The sequence below is a fragment of the Lotus japonicus genome, chromosome 1 (assembly GCF_012489685.1).
Source record: "Lotus japonicus ecotype B-129 chromosome 1, LjGifu_v1.2".
NCBI classification, from domain to species: Eukaryota; Viridiplantae; Streptophyta; class Magnoliopsida; order Fabales; family Fabaceae; genus Lotus; species Lotus japonicus.
Window position 1 is genome coordinate 75,861,139 of NC_080041.1, and position 21,404 is coordinate 75,882,542.

Below are 21,404 nucleotides of genomic sequence, written 5' to 3' on the forward strand. Positions count from 1 at the left end.
CATTATTTTCCAGGATCAAAGGTTGTTCTCCCTCTCTCGTGTTTTTTAGAGCAACCCATTTTAATATTTTAATGACTAAGAAGAAATAGAAGCTTGAAACACAGATGGACGAAATTAAATTATGAGGGAGAAATTAATTTTTTTAATTTAAAATTTTAAAAGTGAATTACATAAATAGCCTTCTTTTAAAGTTGGTTTTTTTTTTGGTCGAAAAAGTTGGGTTTAAGAAGAGGAACCTCGGTCTTTTTTGTCTAAAAGAAAAGGTCTTGGTTCCAAACAAAACCATGTCCATTAGAAAATCTTGACGGGCTCCAGTCCAGTTGTTTTTGGTTTGATTAAGGGACGTGAACCTGTGGGCTGGGCCCTAGCTACTCCAAATAGCTATTGCTCAATTAAGTTAATTGGGGATTTTCCTTCGCTTTCTTAGATTTTCTTGGGTTAGGTAACCACAAGGGGTAGCACAAGTGGTGAATGTGCATTTCCTTAAGGGATTTCACCTAGGCTTCTGGCCCGGGTTCGATCCCCTCTGATGTCATAAATAAAAACCTTTGTGGTCAAGGACATCACTATCGTATCCCGAGCCAGATTAGTCACGTGAGGCTCTTTTCCCCCGTGTGGAGTCTGGTGGCCGAAGGAGAAAAAAAAAAAACATAAGTCTTAGGTTTGTGTGCTGACCACTATTATGTATTATAAATTAAGGGTAGTCTATTTTTCTCCATATGATCCACGATTTTGCAATAACTCCTAAAGAGAATGGAAATGATATTCTTGCACACCATTCTTGAGAATGTGTTGGAATATGTATTTTTCTTCTTTAAGTTTGGTAAGTTAGGTGCCTTGCATAACTTGCTTAACTTTTATTAAAAATAACCAGAGATATAAACCCATGATATCGGTGAGGATTTAAAATTACTAATATAACTTCACAAATAATTTATCTGATTTACAAGGGGTCTTTTACTATCTTCAAGTTTTAAATAACCACATCCTAAATGCATGGATCATGTTAAATAATCACATCCTAATGTCAAATAAAGTATATGGTTGGACATTGTTGGTTTAGCAATTCGTCCCTTACGTAAATGATTGAGAGTTCGATTCTCAACTCTTGTCAATAAATAAAACTCTACCGCTTAGCAGTGATAGATCCAGAAATCTGATGTAGTAAGGGCAATATTTACATATAAATTTGTAACAAAAAAAATTAACACATACTATTAGAAGTGATGACATTTTTTTACCAAATGAGACACAAGTGAGAGCATTTTTTACCAAATGGATCATGAAAAACCACATACTTTTACTACTCAAATGAGAGCATTTGACAATGTGGGACACAAGTGAGGGCATTTAGCATTGTGGGATATAAGTGGGGGCATTTTTTATCAAAGAGACCATAAAATACCACATACTTTTACTACTCAAATTTTTTTCTAATATGTTTTTCCAAAATTAAGTGAGGGCACTTGCCCTCATAGCATTACACTTGCATCCGTCGTTGCCGCTTAGTACGTTGCTAGTGAGTTCTCTTTTAATTTGTGAACCACTTTTCTATGACCCGTTTCTTGGCAATTCCTTGGGTAACATGCAGATTTTTTCTTCATTAAATGATTTACTCCGGCTAACCATTCTTTTTTCATCAGTGTTTTGTCTTCAATACTTGGCATCAATGAGAAAGATAAATTGATGTCTATTTTGTAGGCAACTAAGGGACAAAGCAGCCCCACAATTGGATAGATCAGATCTCCTTCCCACATGGTTTTTCTTACATTGTTAATGAAAGCCATACTTGAAAATGATAGAAGCCCCATCAATGTCGATTATTTATTTTGGTTCATTAATGTGTGGTTTCCTTTCTTGTCAAGTAAAAAACTATGCATGAATTAAGGGTAATGATTTTGCAAAAAGACAGACTAATTAATAAAATAGATTGCAAATCTTCCAAATTGGCTTATCATCTATTTATATGGTGTGTGCAAGAATGCATATCTGCCATTCTATGCATGTGTTAGGAGAAGTTCCATGTGCTTGGGTGAGAGTTCTGCTATGTCAGGGTAAATTATATATGCCTAAGATTAGGTTTTAACTTGAATCATTGAATGCATTATGCATGCCAAAATGCAAAATGGAAAATCAAGACGTTTTATAATATTGCATATATATAGATGCACTTTCACTTGTCAATTATATATATATATATATATTTTTTTTTGGATAAGCAAATTCTATATTTATATATAGTACATATAATTTTACATGTATGTGAAATTTAAATTACACAGTTTCTAATGTTTGTTTGAAGAGGTGCAATTCTACAAGTGTTAATAATTTAATCCATCCCTTTCTAGTCTCTTAAGTACCAATGTGGGAGAAGAGGGAAATAACAGATTCCCTTCTTCCACATCATGGAAGATTTATTTTGGAATTTAAATGCAGATTACTGGTTAATGTTTGGTCGAATCAATGAATATCTTGAGATGCTTCCTAGCAATTTTTATTTACATAGTGGCACGCACAACAATAGAATGTATTTTTATATTTAGATACCAAATGAAAGAAAGATGTGTTTTCATAATCTGCCTCAGCATCTCAGTATACATATGTAGAAAAAATTGAATTTAAACATACCCTTGAAAGATTGGAAAGGGAACAGATTTTGACTTCAAATCTCTTTTCATTATTATATACAAGGCTTTAAAAGTCTCTTGTTAGTAGGGTATTCCAAAAATAAGAAAAAGGGATGGAATCTCCGGACACTCCCCTCCTAAATATCCTACTTTCTTTGTATTTTCTTCCCTTTTTTGGAGTTCTACATGTATTTTAATGGAAGACAATCATATTTAAACTGAAAACATTTTGGGAGGGATTAGCTTTCACAGTTGTAATTTTTCCATACATAAGACTATAACTTGAGACTTTATTTAGGGAGAATCAAACTTGTAACACTAGAACCAACCACTTGTTGGTTTCTTCCTCTTCTTTAGTTACTTCTTTTATTTTATTTACTTTTTTTTAGACACTGGTCCTAAGGCACCATATCTTGGGTTGCAAATCTATGTTAATTCACAATGGTTGAGTGCAAAATGTTTGGGGACAAAAGATGCCAACTAAATCAACATTGATGAATCCATTTCTTCTATTAACTTGGATCCTGTATTCCAAGCAAAGTGTGGTCATTTTCAGCTCAGGCAGGACAGAACAGAGGAGACATTGATTTGAACCTAAATTGTCACAAATTGTTTTTCTTGTCCTGGAAATTAAAGTCCACCCATGCCTTGTATCCCATTGGAAACTACTACTTCTCTCCCTACCTATAAAAAAGAGGGCACCTAGAACATATCTTGAGCAGCTTCAAGGTTTCATATTAATAGTTTTACCATAATTAAATTCAAGTAACATGGCTATGTCACCTAGTAAACACCTTCTTCTGGTTGCTTTTCTCTTGCTTTGCTTCATCTCTATTACAGCAAGAGGTAAGCACACTTTCTTGTATATATGTAGGAGTTGAATATATTTTATACATGTGTGTATAATCTTTCCATCATTTTCTTTTTTCTAACTTCATTATACCATCTGTTTTGCTCAGAAAATTAATTTTGACACCAGAAGCTTCTCTTCGGAATTAATTTTGACTTTAGAATTAATTCAAAAGAATTTCCAAACATGCACTAAATAATCTTTGGTGTGTGCTTCCTTGCAGCCAGAAATTTGCGAGAAGCGAAGGATGGATCAGCTTCAGCTGTAGTATCCGCTGAGAAGGGGCATGGTAATATGTTTAAGCCAAACAAAGAAGGGGACCAAGATACTCATGACTTGGTGACAATGGACTACACTCCTGCAAGCAAAAATCCTCCAATACACAATTAAATCCCCAAAGTTTTTCTTGATTTTCATTTTTGGTTGAAAAAGCACCATCCTCAGTGCTTGTTCTGCAATTCTATATAGATTTTCAATGTATATATAGATGCCGTTAGAACTTTGAGGGCAGGAGGTTCCACACTGAAATCGCCAACTTGTGTTGAGTGCTCACTAGTTGCTGATGCGTAATCACATTTATAGAAGTTAGAAGTTAGAACTAATGTATAAAAAGTTTAAGCTACATGTGAAGGTGGAATAGATATATCCAGAAGAGTTTTCGAAGTTAAGATACTTAAAATTGTTTTGCAGAAGTGCCAGACACACACAAAAAATGCTTAAATTAATATGTTCATCCTGTATCTCCTATCCTTATACAAACATCTAGTATTTCTTTGGTTAAATATCTTTATAGCCCCATAAAATTAAATAAGGGGTGAATTGACTATGGTCCCTTCAAAAACAATTCATAGGTTTTAGTTCCCAACATCATTAAAATAGGTGAAGTATCTCTGTCGTACTTTTTGTGGTAGTTTTTGTGTAATAGTGACCATTTTTAAGTGGCATAAATTTTATTTTTTTATTTTAGTGGGAGTTTAAACCACCACAAAATGAACCCAAGGATTAATTTCACCCGTCTCATTACTGTTTAGGACTAAAAGCTAAAAAATATTTTTGGAGGAATTAAACTCAATTCACTCATACTTTATAAGGACTAAAAATATATTTACCCTTATTTTTTATTCATTTGTTTCATGTGGAGTACATCTCAAGTAACATAAGTTTTTCTTGAACGTATGTGACATAAAAAAGACAACAAAGTTTGTGGCATGATTAGTAGTTGCTAGTGGGAATGAAGTAAATAAGGGAGATAGAAGGAGAAATGAGAACACTCAACAATTTAAGAAACAAATTAACTTGATTTGATTTCTTGACTAGGACATGGGTATGGTAGATTGCTGAGCTAAAGACATTGAAGAGTGAGTAAGTGTAATTTATTGTAAAAGTAATCTAGAAATGAATCCCAGTTATTGAATTCAAAAGACAAAATACAAGCAGTGATTTCTAGAGATTAATGGACTCAAGGTTACGATGTTAATTAATCATGATTCCCTAAATTCTATTCTAGCTATTGAAATTCTGTGATTGTCAATTCTACTTCTCAAATCGCTAATCAGTTTGGTTATGAAAATTAACCATTCTTTCCTATACTTACTATCTATTTGGTTATGTGCAAGTGTTAGCATGAAGTGCGGAAAAGGTGGTTAATAAATTAACCTAATTGAAAATATAGAAATCATAGTTTGGTCATATAGGTTTTTTATGTTCAATTATCTCTTAGATCTGTTAATTAACATGCAATAATCATATAATGCTAATCAACGAATAAAATACTACAAGCGATCAGTTCGAAATATAGAGTTTAAGTAGGGAGATAATCCAAGCAAAGAGAAAACACTTCAACTACATAAAAATGAGGTTCACAACATCAATTAAATTGTAACCTCAAGAAATATGTTTTTTTCGCTCGTCATAAACATGAAAAACACAATCCTAATAACAACAACGACCAACATCCAAAATAACAGGAAAGGGATAAACCAATAATAGAGTCTTCAAGTAGTCTCTTCTTGCTCTCTTCTTTTCTCTGGTTACTCTTCTTCTCTCGGCTGTTTTAGTTCTTGATGAGTTAATTTTACCTTTGCTTTTTTCTTGCAAAGGCCGTTTCTGTATTTTCTTTCATTCTCAATAATCTTCTTTATTCAGTAGCTTGCAAAGCATTCATAAGCTCGACAAATGATATCTCAGGAAAAAAAAAATTATTTTTCTCGAGAGAGAAGGGATATCTTTTACTCAAACCTCTCTAAAAGATAAACCTAGACTTTCTCCAGCACACGTTAATCAGTAAGAACCTCTGATAACTATCTAATTAGGGTCACAATCTTTGAAAGCCATTCTGAAAACTCCTTCACAAATTCATATTCTTTCATTTTGATTGCACCAAATCTCTTCTCAAATTTAAAACATGCATCATTGTTGCTCTTTCGCTATCTTGGAACTCTTCCTTTACAGGGCTTCACATAGGTTGGGTTGGATGGATTTTCAGACTAATCAGGACCCGGACCGATCAAAACTGTTTAGGTTGGGTTGGGTTGGATTTCATGAATTTTCACCTACAAACCCGAACCAACCCAATCTGACAATCTTCAGGTTGGTTTGGATTGATTGATTGATTGGATCGCTATATTAAAATAAAAATAAATATGAAATATTGAAAATATTAATAAATAAGTACTTCAAGTCTCTAACATGCAATTACATCATAAGTTCATAACTATCGTTGACACACATCTATACAACAACACATAACTAAACTAGTACTTCAAGTCTTTAAATATGACAAGTAGTTACAAATAAATTAGTCTCAAAGTCTCCTAAAAATCACTCAAATAGTAGGACTCCAAGTCTCCATAAATTATGTACCCCACTAGTAGGTTAGGTAAAAATTAAAATTATTAAAAATGTATATTAAATAATATATTATTATTATATGATTGGATTTCGGGTTGGGTTTGATGGATTATTATGGAATTCGATATCCGATCCAAAGATGATTGGATCGTAATAAAATTCATCTAATGGACTCGTTTGTCCAATTCAATCTGCATTTTTACCATTGAATCGGATTGGGTTGGATGGATTCATTGGATTGACTCAACCCATGTGCACCCCTTTAACTTGTCCTTGCAAGCCTCTTTTACGGTCTCAAGAATCAAGCTCTTGTTAAAAGGTTGTCATGCACTTAAGCATATATGACAAGTGCTATGTCATCCTTAGCCAATTCTTTATTGTAGAATCCTATTTGAGCCATTGTTGGGTTATTTGGTAAAGGGGCTGATTGTTGTCACTTTCTACCACTTGCCATAAACTGAGTTCTTAAATAAGATCTTATTTGCATTCCATAAATCATAGTTTTCTCCTGAACATATTAGAATTAAGGAGGTCTAACTCAATTCAAAAGTTAGTTCAAGAGTTGAGGATTGCTCTACCCTTTATAAGCACTTGATTTGTCATATGTGTAGCCAATGTGGGACTCTAACACACCCTCACACACACGGTTGGACATCTGGAGCGTAGAATTAACATCAACGGGGGCCCAAATATGGGAGGTCTCCACGACAAATAGATGTAGGACAGACTCTGATACCATATTAGAATTAGGGAGACCTAACTCGACCCAAAAGTTAGTTCAAGAGTTGATGGTTGTTCTACCCTTTATAAGCACTTGATTGATCATAACTCTAGCCAATGTGAGACTCTAACAATAAGAGGTGAGACCAAGGTTATCAGACTCGTGATTCTAAGCAAACTCGTTTTGGGTAGGTAGACTCGACTCGTAGACTCGAGTCTACCAGAAATTAAAAATTACTAAATATAACTCTGTCACATGAAGAACAAATACAAAAAAATTTATAAGAGCATCCAAGATGCATTTAATCAAATAAACTCAAAATCCAACTTCATAATGAAGCAATTAAGCAAAGTTTTTTGAATTTCTTGTACGATAGAAGCACTAGCAGCAGTGTTTTGTGAATTTTCAACCCCCTGACATTCATGCAATCATTGTCTCATACCAGAAAAAATAAATAGAAGGTAAGGATCCTTAACAGAAGCAAATGAAACGAGGAGATGAAAAAAAAAATAAAAGCAAAAGTAACTATACTAAATTACTCATAGCAGAAGCGAAAGAAGGAGAAGAAGCAAACGAACAGGGAGATGAAAAACAATAGAAGCAAAAGAAGGAGAAGAAGCAAACGAAGGTGAGATACAAATGGAGGGATTGGAAGTTGGAAGCTTACCAAAAACAAACGAACAAGGGAGGTGCGATGGACTCCGGCGGCGGCGCGACGAACTTGTACGGCGGAAGCATGCGGCGGTGCGACGACGGAAGCAGCCTAGAGGCACAACAGGTCGAGAGAGAGAGAGAGTCGAGAGGCAGGAATGGAGGCACAGCAGTAACAAGTTCGCGACATTGGGTTTTAAAAAATTAGGGATTTTAATTTTTTTTAAAAGTGACTCGTTGATTCGGTCATTGACTCGCGAGTCCACCGAGTCTACCGAGTTTGAGTGAGTCTGAGCCAGAACGAGTGTGCTGTCGAGCCAAGGCTTTTTCCACACCTAGACTCGCGAGTATACTCGCTGACTCGGTAGACTCGCGATACTGATAACATTGGGTGAGACTATGAATTACTATTGAATGTCACTCGATTTATGGCTTTTGGGTTTGAGGGCCACACCTTTTTTTCCCTCTCTCACACTCCCCTTAAAATCAAATGAGCTCTTCATAATTGAGCTAGCAACAAAATAATAGCAACATTCTATTTCATTCATTGAAAGACATTTATGCAAAATACATGGAGTGAAAGCTTTTCTGCTATATTTGATAGCATAATTGTTTATAAATAAAAAAGAAAAGTTAAACCTCTTAAACAATATCTAATTATATACTGCATTTCATAATTTCTTCTGAATAGTCTTAGTACTCATTTGAGTTCAAATTATAGAGTATTTTTTGAAATTTACAGTGCATTTTCTAGTAAATAAATTTGTTTAATAAGCTCGTATCCAAACGCGCTCTAAGCCTACTGTTAGAACAATAACGCGTACACAGATCAGAGTAGAGAGAAACACACGAAAGCTTTGATCACGCAGTTCAGCTAAATTGCTTATATCTGCAACTATAGAGCAACTATAATTTCGTTTATTGATTCATTCTGAATACAATAATTATGGTTTCAATGATATAAGCATATGATCCAGATTACAATAACACCCCTAAATCGTACCACGGAGGGTTTTGCCCCCCGCACCCCACACCCACCGCTCCCCGGCCCCGCCCCTTGCCCAGTTGATATTGCCTATGAGCCATATATACTCAACACCTACATAATCCAAAGAAAAACTCAATACTATCATATATAGGCTATAGGTTAGCCACATGGTTACTTCTTCATTTTCTGGATCATTACTGCTCTCTCATGGCTTTTATTAGCAAAGTCATGTTCGGTTCATGCTCAATTAGTAAGCGACATGGCAGGCCTACCAAGTTGGTAATCACCAGACTCGTCCCATGTGATACATACGAACACTGTCCATTGTCCTACTCTTACAAAGAAGGAAAAACATTGCCCACTGTCTCATCAGAAAACGATCATAGTCACACCAATGTTGGGCTTTCTGCCTTCCACTCATTAATTTCTTGCATCTTCCATCATTAATTAATGGCTTAATCCAGTTTTTGGTCCCCATCCTTTGTCATAAATATGGCTTTAGTCCCTCGCCGGAGCAAAGGTGGGGCTAGGTCCCCAGTTTTTGGCAAAATAGTTGGCTTGGGTCCTTCCGGCCGGTTGGGTCAACGCCGGAGCTCCGCCAGCTGACGTGGCACCGGCCACGTCAATTAATGAGCCCAGCTGGATTTTTTTTTTCTTTTTTTCATTAAATTTAAATAAAATTAAAACTTACTAATTAACTAATCAAAAGTGGCAGGGACTTATTCCAATTGAGTTTTTCTTTTTTTAATTCATGATGCTCATCTTCCAATTCCAGAAAACCCAATGAATGTTCATCTTCTCCAAAGAAAATTCATTATCATTTTGATAATCTTTCCCACAAAACCCAGTAATCATCAACCCACCCCCACCCCAAACTCATGAACCCCAACCCCTCTCCCTCCCTCTCGTCAACCCACCCTCTCATCTCAGTGAAATCTGGGTTTTTGCAAACTCGAGTGAGGGAAATGGAAAGGGACTGAGCCGATCAATTCCAAATCTAGATTTGGATTTGTTGGTCTCCGAGGTTTCGGATCTGGTGGTGGTTCAACGAAAGCCTTGAACAAAAGGTGTGTTCTTTGAGTTGATTGTTTCTGGGTCCAATTTCATTTGTGGGTTAACATGAAGCAATTTTTCAGTTGGATTTTATGGCAGAAATCACTTGTTCTTTGTGAAATGGAGGGAAAGACGAGATGGGTGTTGGTTGGTTTCGTTTGTGGTGTGGAAAAGGAGCTAAGTTGATTGGAGGTTTCATTGGGTGTCGTGGATTTGGCTGGGGAGATGAATACAACGAGAGAGGGAAAAAGATGGAGATTAGAGAGTGGTTGTAGCAAGAACGAAAACGGGTTTGAGATTTGGCTGGGGAAAGGTAGTGTTGTTCTGCCTACAAGGAAATGGTCTTGTCTTCTGGGTATTTCAATTTTCTGGCCTGCTCACTGAACAATCGATTTCTTCTTTTCTTCTTTTTGTCTCTTACACTGAGATTTCCTTGTCTTGTGGCCTTTTTTAATTTAACCACAGCAATGTTGTTGTACAAATTCACTGTTTCTTGCCTTATTTTGCTATACGGATTTCTATACTTTTTTACTTTCATTACCATTTTTGAATTTTGTTTGCTTGCTGAAGCAATGGTGAAAAGGGCTGGTTGCAGGAAATGCGATATATGTTTTGATGAGACCTAGTTGCACGCCTTGCACTGCAACAAGTTCTTCTGCAAATGGATATTTTGTGGGTTTGAGAATTTTTCTTGAGTTTAGGATTCTTTCTGAGTTGGGTTTGATTGATGATGGGGAAAGGATTTTGTGATTTTGGGTTAAATGTTTTTAATTTATGGGCAGAAGAACAAGAAGAAGATGATGATGAACATGAAGAGGAAGAACAAAGGAGATGATTAAAAAAAAATTATTTAATAAGTTAATTAGTAAGTTTTAATTTTATTTAAATTTAATGAAAAAAAGAAAAAAAATCCAGCTGGGCTCATTAATTGACGTGGCACCGGCCACGTCAGCCGGCGGAACTCCGGCGTTGACCCAACCGGCCGGAAGGACCCAAGCCAACTATTTTACTAAAAACTGGGGACCTAGCTCCACCTTTGCTCTGGTGAGGGACTAAAGCCATATTTATGACAAATGATGGGGACCAAAAACTGGATTAAGCCTTAATTAATCAAATCTCCAACTATTCATATATGCGCGCAATCTAACTCGAGGGGAAGAAAACAAGCATAACAAACAAAACCAGCATTATCCATGAGTGACAAAGCAATAGTGGTACCTTAAAGTAAATCAAAACTTGGCAGCAAGCACCTTCAATACCAAAACAATTGAACATCTAGCTATTATAGTTGTCAGATAATGCATGAATTTGGAAACTTTATTTGTTAACCACCTACTCCCACAGTGAAATATACATATGTAAGAATATATATTCAAAGCTTCTTCTCTATTTATGTGTGATTTTAATCATTATTTGAGCGATTACTCATGATTAATCATGATATTTGAGATGTACCTCAGGCCAATATATTGCAAGGCACGGTGGAGCAAGAGGCGGAGAGCACAATGGTTCAGCAAATGTCTACGGTAGAGAGATACTTACAAATCACATTTCAACGCTCTAGTCAATCAGAGTACTTAAGAAGAATTTTCTAGGCATAGGAGGAAAATGAATGAGCATTAATGAGTAATGCTTAAGTAAATAGACAATCAAACTTATATTTATAGAGCTTGATAAGAACATTGATGGAGTGTTTAACCTTAGTTTAACTATTACAAATAGCTTCTGAGGTTGATTGCTATGCTTAAATGATCTTCAGATTATTAACCTTATCAGCATTACCTTTCTCGAACTAACTATTGTTGGACGGGTTAAGGCTTCATTTTGGTCGCTCTGGCTAACTAATCACGACGTTCACTTGCTGTGATACGTCTCAGCTGTCTAGAACAATATTAAGACATTGTGGTCATTTGGGCCGCCAGAAGAAATCAAATCTCCTCAAGGGTCATTAATTATAGAAAGATTGATTGACAAATAACAGATGTATTATTATAAACCGTCCAATTGATCAATTAAAGAGGGGTGAAATTGTTGCTAAATCAAAGGCAAAAAATGTTGGCAGGTGGTAGCATAACACCATTCACTAAATCTTTTCACATTGGAAAATGCTGGGATTGTCAAGGTGGAAGCAGGTTTCAGGCCTGACATATGGCCCCTCCCCAACATTTCTTGCTTGAAGGTGTTATCATGTCTGCACTTAACATTTTATACATTTTCTCTCAAATTTTAGCAAGCCATCGCCATGAATCATGGATGTCATTATCTAATGGCCAAGATGTGAGTGGCATTTTCAACTGTTATTGGTTAATGAATGTAACTTGAAAGTTGCAAAGACTTGTATAAGTGAGTTTGAGAAATTAGATACTCTGCATCAATACTAACACCGGTTGATTTCATGTAGTATATGTTTCATTCTTCTTTAATAAGATCTCGAGTTTGAGTCTTATGAATGAAAAAATCTACTGAAAGAGCTAGTCCACCATGACGTGGATGTTCCCGCTCAAGCAAGATTGTCCCTGATGAATGATGATAAGTTGATAACCTTAAATTACACAAAAGAAAAAGGCTTAAATAAGTTTTTCGTCCCTAACCTTTCCATAATACCTGGTTTTCGTCCCTCGCCGGAGCAAAGGTGGGGTTTAGTCCCTAACCTTTGCCAAAACGTTTGGTTTTGGTCCCTCCGGAGCTCTGGGTCAACGCCGGAGCTCCGGTGGCCCATGTGGCATGGCCACGTCACTTTAATGAGTCTAGCTGGAATTTATTTTTATTTAAAATATAAAAAAAAACACATAATTAAAACCCTTTTTTCTAAATTAAATCCTAAATTAAATCTTCATCTTATCATCTTCAACATCATATCATCCTCAACCCTAGAAAACAAAATCCCAAACCCAGAAAGGCAGAAACACATTTAGCTTTTCAAATCCCAGAGGCATAAACCCAGGAAACAAAAACCCCACACCTCCATGGATTGATTCAAGTTTGGTTGATTCAACTTTGTTGTTTCCCACACAACTACAAAACAAAACCAAACCCACACCCCCTTTCTCGATCCTTTTTGGGTTTGGGTCATAGATGGAGAGGGGAAAGGGTCATAGATGCACAACAAGGAGAACGATTGGTGTGAACTTGGTTGCAGAGGTCGTGTGACGGTGGAGTAGAGCGGTGCTTCGTGGCTCCAACTTGATGATTCGCCGGATCCAATACATGTCTTCCTCCACCGTCCTTTTCTTCGTTCTCCCTCTATCGATCCTTTTTCACTTAGCTTCTTCGATGGGGCAGCAATTAAGCTGCAGAAGACGGGGATCTGTTGCAGTTTGCTCAAAGGCACCCGCGTGTGCATTTTTTTCTTTTTCTTTTCCTCTTTGCCTTACTGGACATCATGTGCGTGTTTGTGTTTTGTTTGGGTTGCTGCCATCTTGGTTTGTGGGATTGGATTCTAGGCAATGTGAATATTCAAAGGGAATGGGTTTGATTTTGACAGGGAAAGGTAACAACAGAAGTAATGAAGATGGAGGTGGTTTGGATCTGCAAAGATTGTTATGCTTACGAATTTCCCTTTTTAATGTTTTTATTTAATTAAGTTATGAAATTATAAAAATTATAATTTAAATGAAAAATAAAAATAAATTCCAGCTGGGCTCATTAAAGTGACGTGGCCATGCCACATGGGCCACCGGAGCTCCGGCGTTGACCCAGAGCTCCGGAGGGACCAAAACCAAACCTTTTGGCAAAGGTTAGGGACTAAACCCCACCTTTGCTCCGGCGAGGGACGAAAACCAGGTATTATGGAAAGGTTAGGGACGAAAAACTTATTTAATCCAAAGAAAAATAATACTCTGCATCAATAGCTATTATATATCTGAACTACTCTTACGCACAACACTTTAATCCTTTTTGCACATCATCCATAGATTATAAGTGCTGTTGGATATGCTTATATGTTGGCAAAGATAAAGAAGGAATTAATAATGTTTTGGATTAATTTATTTATACGTAAAAGAAGCCAAAGACAAAGACAGGGTCTTACATGGGAGTCTCTCCCATGTGACACAACGGGTTGAGAAGAAAAAATTGGTAAGTCTTTGCTCTTAAGTTAGGGACAAACGTTATCACCAACCTAATATGCATGGAACAGTTGGGGAACAATATTAATATTAGATGTATGAAGCATATGACTTTGAAAGGAAAACGGAAGCCCCAAATACATGTATGTATACCTTATAGGTTGACATTCATGTGAAGATCATGTTTTTATTTTCTCGTTTGAATCTTTAATCAAAAGCATGTATAGTGGTCCATTTCACACAAGGTCGGCATAAAAGGAGGCACTAGAGCATTGCCTTTAGGTCCTCTCCCTTACATGTCTCAATGTTATTTAAATTTGTGTCTATATAGATGTGATTTAACATGAGCTGTGCTTCATGGCAAAATGCATTTTTCACACGAATTAAATGAAGGCACATTTTTTAATTTTAGGGATATGAAAAGTTCATGCTAGAAGGTTACATTTATCTGGTTATGTCACTATCCATAATAAGCAGGCAATTAACAAGGTGTGATTTTTACTTTTCCACTTCAACATTGTTGGAGTTGACTAACCCTATAGATGAATAACATCATCCTAAATTGACCAATACTATTCATACATAGAGATAAACCCTATATACGTTAGAAGCGCTGAGAATACATTATAAATGATCACGCTGGATAGACATTACAATTTATGGCTAGCAGCTTTGATCCCTACAAATTGCGAAGTTGAAAAATACATATAAACATGATTCTAGCTAGTTGTTTCAGATAGTCAAGCCCAAGATCATTTTTGTATGTTTTTTTAACTTCATTATTTGTATGTTTAGCAACGTGAGTGTCCAACAATCATTTTTGCTTAATCAATGTCATCCACCCTTAAGGAAGTCAATCACTCTAAAAATGAAGGGAAGCATGATTGAAGCAATGATGAAGGGGTTCTAAAAATGAATAATTAGGTACTTTCTTTATTATGTAATTAACGTTTCAACCATAATACGTAAATCACTAAATAGTAATGGATATCCACATATACTTATTTTTGTGACGGGTTTTTATGGAACTAAATGAAAACACTTTGGGGAAAAATACATACTCACTTTTTGTGCTTAAAGGTTGAGTTTGAGAAGCATTTTTTGACCTACCTTGATTCTTAAGTTCACTATTTGAATAGATAATCTGTAAGATAAGTAAATTGGAAATTACAAAACCTTACACCTAAATTTTCTCTTAATCAGTAGATTTATTATCTTATTATCACTTTCTCTGTTGAGAAATAAACCATCATCTCTTATAAAATGGGTCCGTAGGGGCCTGATATCAATGATGTTGACTCTCCTCATAGACTATTTGGCTCATATAAAAGTTACCAATGTCAATGTGGTCTATGGATACGTACACATTAATAATACAAGTGCCACATGACAGTTTAACTAGCTTTGCTAAAAGCAGCCAATCTGCGGCGTCTATATATAGAAGTTGAATGATCACATGCCTAGTACTCTCAAATAAAGAACGATTTATAGAAAAGCAAATTCTACTTGTTTTAAGATGGCAGTTCTACAAAACAAAAGCACTCTACTTGTTCTTTTGTTCCTCCTCTGCTTCTTCTCCTTCCATATCCAAGCTAGAGGTACTTTTTTTATGCCAAAAACATCCATATATAGAACATTGATTTCAGAATATTCATATGATTTTCTTGTTTATTTCACAGTTTTTTATTTGTTCTAACACTTCTTTTTGCATATGCAGCACGGTTATTGAAAGAAAAAAGCAACCAACAAACTATTGCGGAGGTTAGCACAACTCAACATAATAAGGAAGCGCATGTTGACCAATTTAAGCCAAAGGAAGAGGAGGAGGTTAACGGTGGCGCTGAAGTGTTCTCAATGGATTATTCTCCTGCCTCAAGGAAACCACCCATTCACAATTAATTAGTTTGCAATTTTGTGTATAATAAACTTCATATATACTTTAGGAAAATTAGAATGATATTCAAGAGCATGTTATTCTATTTTATTACAGCGTTATTAATATTATGTAGATCTAGAATGCAAGGTAACCATTTTTTGGCTAAAATGAAACTGTCTCAACAACATTAATGATATTATTTTCATATTGCTTTATTTCTTAAGTTAAAGATCATTATTTTGATATTCTCTTAAAAGGTTAATGGTAATAGATTAGTAAGTGGTTTTTATTGTATTAATCACATTCAAATAACTTCCATACTATTTCATCGCCCACCGATCAACACACTAAGCGGTAGAGGAGTGATCAATGAGTTTTTTCATCCACAAGAAATGAAAAAGCCCAAAACATTTGCTTAAAGGATAAAATATTAAATCACTAAATCAAAACACTTGGTTAGATTGATAAGTGAATTTAATTACTCCCTCCGTTTCTAATTATAAGACCTAATACAAAAAATTGCGCTTATTAAGAAAACATTAAATGTGTCTAATTAGTGTGTTGGTTTTTTAAAAATGCATACATTCTTCCATATTTACCCTTTGTTATTTTCTCTCACTAATAAATGGTAGGTGGTAATTAAAACTTTGGAATTGAAAACACACCATTAATGTAAGGGTTATATATGGAAGAATAGAATATTTTTTGCTAGATTATTGTTAAAGGTCTTATATTTAGGAACTAGAAAATTTTAAAACTAGGTCTTATAATTAGGAACGGAGGGAGTAGTATACTTTGTAAGTATATTGCTTTATTTCTTAAGTTAAAGATCATTATTTTCCTTTAAAAAATATCATTATTTTGATATTCTCTTAAAAGGTTAAGGGTAATAGATTAGTAAGTGGGCTTGGCTTGGTATAGTGGGAATGGGCTGTGGGTTGCTATTTGTATTCCTCCTTGGAAATTCCACTTGCCTTTAGAAATTGAGTACTTTTTTTCCTCTTTAAGTTTTTCCAAGAGGGTTTTTCCTAGTGAGGTTTTAATGAGGCTTGGTTTCTAAAGTCTTTTTCCTTGGAGTTGGGGTGTTGTTTTGGGTAGCAGTAGGCTCTATGTCTTTTGTATTTATTCTTTCGTTTCTCTTATCCTCTTCCTTTTTGTATTGGGTTTGCTTGTACTTCTCTTCAATATAATTCTTATTGCTTATAAAAGAAAAAAACTTTGTAAGTATCAGGGGCGGACCCATGTGTAGTAGCCACACCATATTTTTTAGTTTTTTTTAATATCGTATATAGCGGCGGTTCTGGATCCGCCGCTAAAATTTTTGTGTTAATGTATGGCGACGGTCGAAAGCGCCGCCATAGCTTAATAAGTAAAAAATCAAAATTCACGCTTAACATCAAATTAGAACGCGGTTTTTCTTTCTTTCTTTCTTCCATTGCTGATTTTCTGCATTCATCAACTAAAAACCCTTTTCCCCAAAAATTGAAAACTCACCAATCTTCACCTTCCTAAATTTCTCATCGCATGGAGAACCCTGATCACCGCACCAATCAACCACAATTCAAGAGGAAATTCAATTGATTCATTGTCTCTCAGGTAAATCAACTTCGTAATTCACTTTACTACGCTACACACAATTCATGTTGGATGAACTTTTCCCATTTCTATTTTTTTTTATTTTCAATTTTCAAAGTTTTTTGGGTTTATGAACTTGTTGCACGCGTTGAGTTGGATCGATTTTTGGGTGAGAATTTTTGCTTGTGAACTCAGCAGATCTGAGTTCTTTGATAGAACCATGTTGTGTTTGGAGCTACCTTCGTTTGTTTTTGCTCATGAGTTTTCCTGTTTTGATTGTTGATTCGTGCCTACAAATTTTGGAAGGTTAAATTAGCAGCATTGTAATGTTTTCTCCCAAAAAAACAAAATTTGTCATTTTTACTGCACAAATGAGTCTTAACTTTTCATGGTTGAATAAATTTTGTGCTTTTCATGTGAGATTATAGCTATACTTATTGCTTGCTACCTAATATAATTTCTACCTTGTCTTTTAATCTATAATTTCTTTTATGTTTAGTCACACCGATATATAATGTCTGGATCCGCCCCTAGTAAGTATATACACAGTAGTATATACCTATTAAACTCTAAAATATTTATTGTTTCTTCTTAATTAAAAGCATCAAGCCCGGATAAAATTATTCATTTAATAGAAATTACTAATGTTTTTAAACTTGGACCCATCATGAATCTGATGAAGATATTGGTTCACAGTTTAATAGTTTAACTATGGCCCGTATGTGATTTAACCAATAATAATTGAATATATCCTTTTAATAGTCTATATGATATTAAATGAATTTTTTTCATATTAAGAAATTAAGTAAAAAAAATTCCATTTGTAACCAAAAACAATTAAGTAAAATTTAAGTTGGGATAAAATTGTAATATTGTATATTTTAGGCTAAAAAGCACTTTTAACCCCTGATGTTTCAAGTTTGTGCAAATTTTACCCCTACTCTATTTTTATCAATAATTCTACCCTCAATGTTTCACAAATGTGCACTGTCTGCCCCTCCGTCAGTTTGACGTTAAAAAATTAACGGAAGAGGTTTAGTTGGCACTAGCAATGTCACATCAGCATCTACGTGGCGTGACACATCACTAATTATAATCAGAACTTGAAAAAAGAGGTGACGGGATTCAAACTCAAGTTGGAAAAACAAACCCTTTACGAGTTGAAGTACATACATAATTGTTATATTTTGCAACACAATTTTATTTATATTATAACTTTTGTTCTTCCTTCATGCCACGTAGATCCTGAGGTGGCATTGCTAGTGCCAATAAAGCTCATTTCGTTAATTTTTTAACGTACGTCAAAGTGACGGAGGGGCAGACAGTGCACATTTATCAAACATTGAAGGTAGAAACGTTGACAAAAATAGATTAGGGGTAAAACTTGCACAAACTTAAAACATCAGGGGCCAAAAGTGTTTTTTAGCCTATATTTTATATATAAGATAACAATAAATAATAAAAAGATGAATAATTCGTCATGTATGTGAATATTCTCTCTTTATTTTGTATTGACTAAGGTATCCTCACAGCCGACAGCCATAAGACTAACCATTCGCCCCATGGTCAGCGCACTAAGCGGTTCAATAACACCATATTTTTTCAGTTTTCACCCGATTTCACCGGTTGCATAAAAAAAAAGACCTATTCGGTTTTACCTTTCAAACAAATTGATGACTTAACCACTTACTGGTTCAATTGATCCAACCAGGCACTCTGGATTTTTAAACAATGGAAATCACCAATTGATAGTTCTCGTTCCGAATGCTTGTTTAATTCACAAGATAGATTTTAAATTTAAAAAAAAAAAACATAGATCTATACACTTTTTTGTTGGTGTCCAATTATAACATGACTTTGGGCTGAAATAATCCTTATGAGAGTTTATTTTACATTAATAAAATATTAATTACACTATTTCTCAAGTTGTGTTAAAAAAAAAAATTAGAACGACCTTTGTTTCTTTTTTAGTTGGAAGATGCTTGTAATTCAAATCCAAAATGGGTAGCTAAACGACACTTACCTCAAATAATAGAAAGGCTTAATTGCAACTTTGGTTTCTGACATTTACCAATTCCACGATTTTAGTCCCCCACCTAATTTAATTACATGAATGGTCCCTGACTTTACTGGCTGTCTGCAACGTTGGTCCTGCCGTTTATTTGTTAACAGAGGAGGCTTACGTAGATGTCCAATTGGAGAGAGAAAGAAGGACTGAAGAGAGAGGGAAGCATGTGAGTTGCACGTGAGACATGCAACAGTCATTTTCTACCCTCTTCCTCCTGTAAAAACAGAGCACCGTGAGGAAGATGTTTCGAAGCTTGAGATTGAGCGAAAAGGTAAGAGATAAAGAATGAACGAGTCCATGGAGGCGAGGAAGAAGGTTGAATCAGTTGCTGGTCTCTTTCTCTCTCCAATTCGACTTCCACATCAGTTAAGTGACCATCCACGTAAACCTCCTCCATTAACAAATAAACGGTAAGACCAACGTTGCAGACGGACAGCAAAGTCAGGGACCATCCGTGTAATTAAATTAGGTGGGGAACTAAAATCGTAGAATTGGTAAACGTCAGGGACCAAAGTTGCAATTAAGCCTAATAGAAAATAACAAATCCCACAGAGACAGAGTGATATTGCAATGTTACAACTAGGACCTTGTAGATTTATGTACGAGCCTAATTAGTTCTTGCACAGTAGTTAACAGTTGACATGTTAGCCAGTTAGCTACTACTGATATTCTGTTAGTTTCTGAGATTTAGCTATATCTCTTGTATCTCGGCTGTACAGTGAATCAGAATGAACAACTCTCCATTTCAATTCTCTTATATCTTAGTTTAACAGATGCTATCAGAGCATCTAAGGACTTGTAATTTAATTTTTCAGAGTTAAGACTTTATCTACTTTTCTTGCAAATGGTACAAAAAATCTGATATGGTCCATTATTCATAAGCCGATTCCTTGCACACAGGCTGTAACAGCAATGATCCAACAAGCTATGCAGTATATTGATTAGACACCAGATCCTGAAACTCGTGTAGAACTTATCAAAACCTTCAACAATGTATCTGCTGGAAATCTATGATGTTTTCACTCTCTATTCTTTTATTATCTTGCAATAGTCAATCTTATATGATGTATGTTTGATATGTTATATCATTTCATAGATTCATGTTTAGATTGAGAGAGCTATATTGATCAAGAGACTGAGAAAATTGCATTAGTTCTGGAACAAGTACAAGGCCTTCTACTCTTTCCTTCAGTGATGACAATGACTATGTATATGCCATTAACTCTCTGTTTTAAGTTACAATTAGTTGCTGATTTGAGAATCTCTTAATGGAAATTGTGCAGGTTCGTTCATTCCTAGATCATCAAGATTATGTCTGCGCAAATACTCTCAAGAAAGATTAGTGCGGTAGTATTTGTGGCTGATGCCTCAAAGGAAAAGATAAAGCCTAAAGAAGGTGATATTAATGTTGTTACAAAAGGTCCTGCAGATATACCATCTCAGCTGGAGTTGAAGCGAATCGATTAATTAAGAACTAATGATTCGGTAATTGATTCCCTACTTCCTGTTGTCTTCTTAAAATCTGTGTTGTCTTATGGTGGTTTATGTTTATCCTTGAAGGTATTATTATCATAAAATTGGTTATCTTGAAATTTTTCATTGCTACAAGGAATATGAGATTCCATCCAAAATTCATGTCAGTATGGGGGCCATTATTTCTTTCTCTGTATTTGATTTATGTTATTGACTGATTGTTCCTTTTTTCTGAATATTTCACATAATTGTAGATTGGGAGGATAATATGTTGGTCCTTGGTTCCGTCAGCACATGATTCAATGCAGTCAAGCCTTCTCAATTCTTCCTTGGACGATACAAATATATCTGAGATTTCAAACTTTTAATATGTCTTCATTATTTTGTTCTTGCATGCATTCTGCTAATTCAGATGTTTGGATTATGCTTTCCTTGTCATTTGATGCCCAGTTAAAATCTTTGGGTGAAAAAGTAGCAAAAGATATGAAGGACAGAGTTATTGAACATATAACTATCTCACATTGTTATATTTCATTCACCACCTCCCTTTCCTTGAGTTATACTCCACATATAACTATCTCACATTGTTATATTTCATTCACGCT

The 21,404-nt window shown here is 35.2% G+C and overlaps 2 protein-coding genes across 2 annotated transcripts; both read left to right on the forward strand.

Annotated features, from left to right (window-relative positions):
- The first annotated feature begins 2,706 nt into the window (after positions 1-2,706).
- LOC130711654 (uncharacterized) lies at positions 2,707-4,140 on the forward strand. The gene is made up of 2 exons (XM_057561362.1): positions 2,707-3,473; positions 3,701-4,140. The coding sequence occupies exons 1-2, from the start codon at positions 3,398-3,400 to the stop codon at positions 3,865-3,867; spliced, it is 243 nt and encodes an 80-aa protein (XP_057417345.1). The 5' UTR covers positions 2,707-3,397; the 3' UTR covers positions 3,868-4,140.
- An 11,062-nt stretch (positions 4,141-15,202) lies between these two features.
- On the forward strand, positions 15,203-15,856 carry LOC130732049 (uncharacterized). Its single transcript, XM_057584175.1, has 2 exons — positions 15,203-15,405; positions 15,525-15,856. Exons 1-2 carry the CDS (start codon positions 15,324-15,326, stop codon positions 15,704-15,706), a joined length of 264 nt encoding a protein of 87 aa, XP_057440158.1. The 5' UTR covers positions 15,203-15,323; the 3' UTR covers positions 15,707-15,856.
- Positions 15,857-21,404: the final 5,548 nt, after the last annotated feature.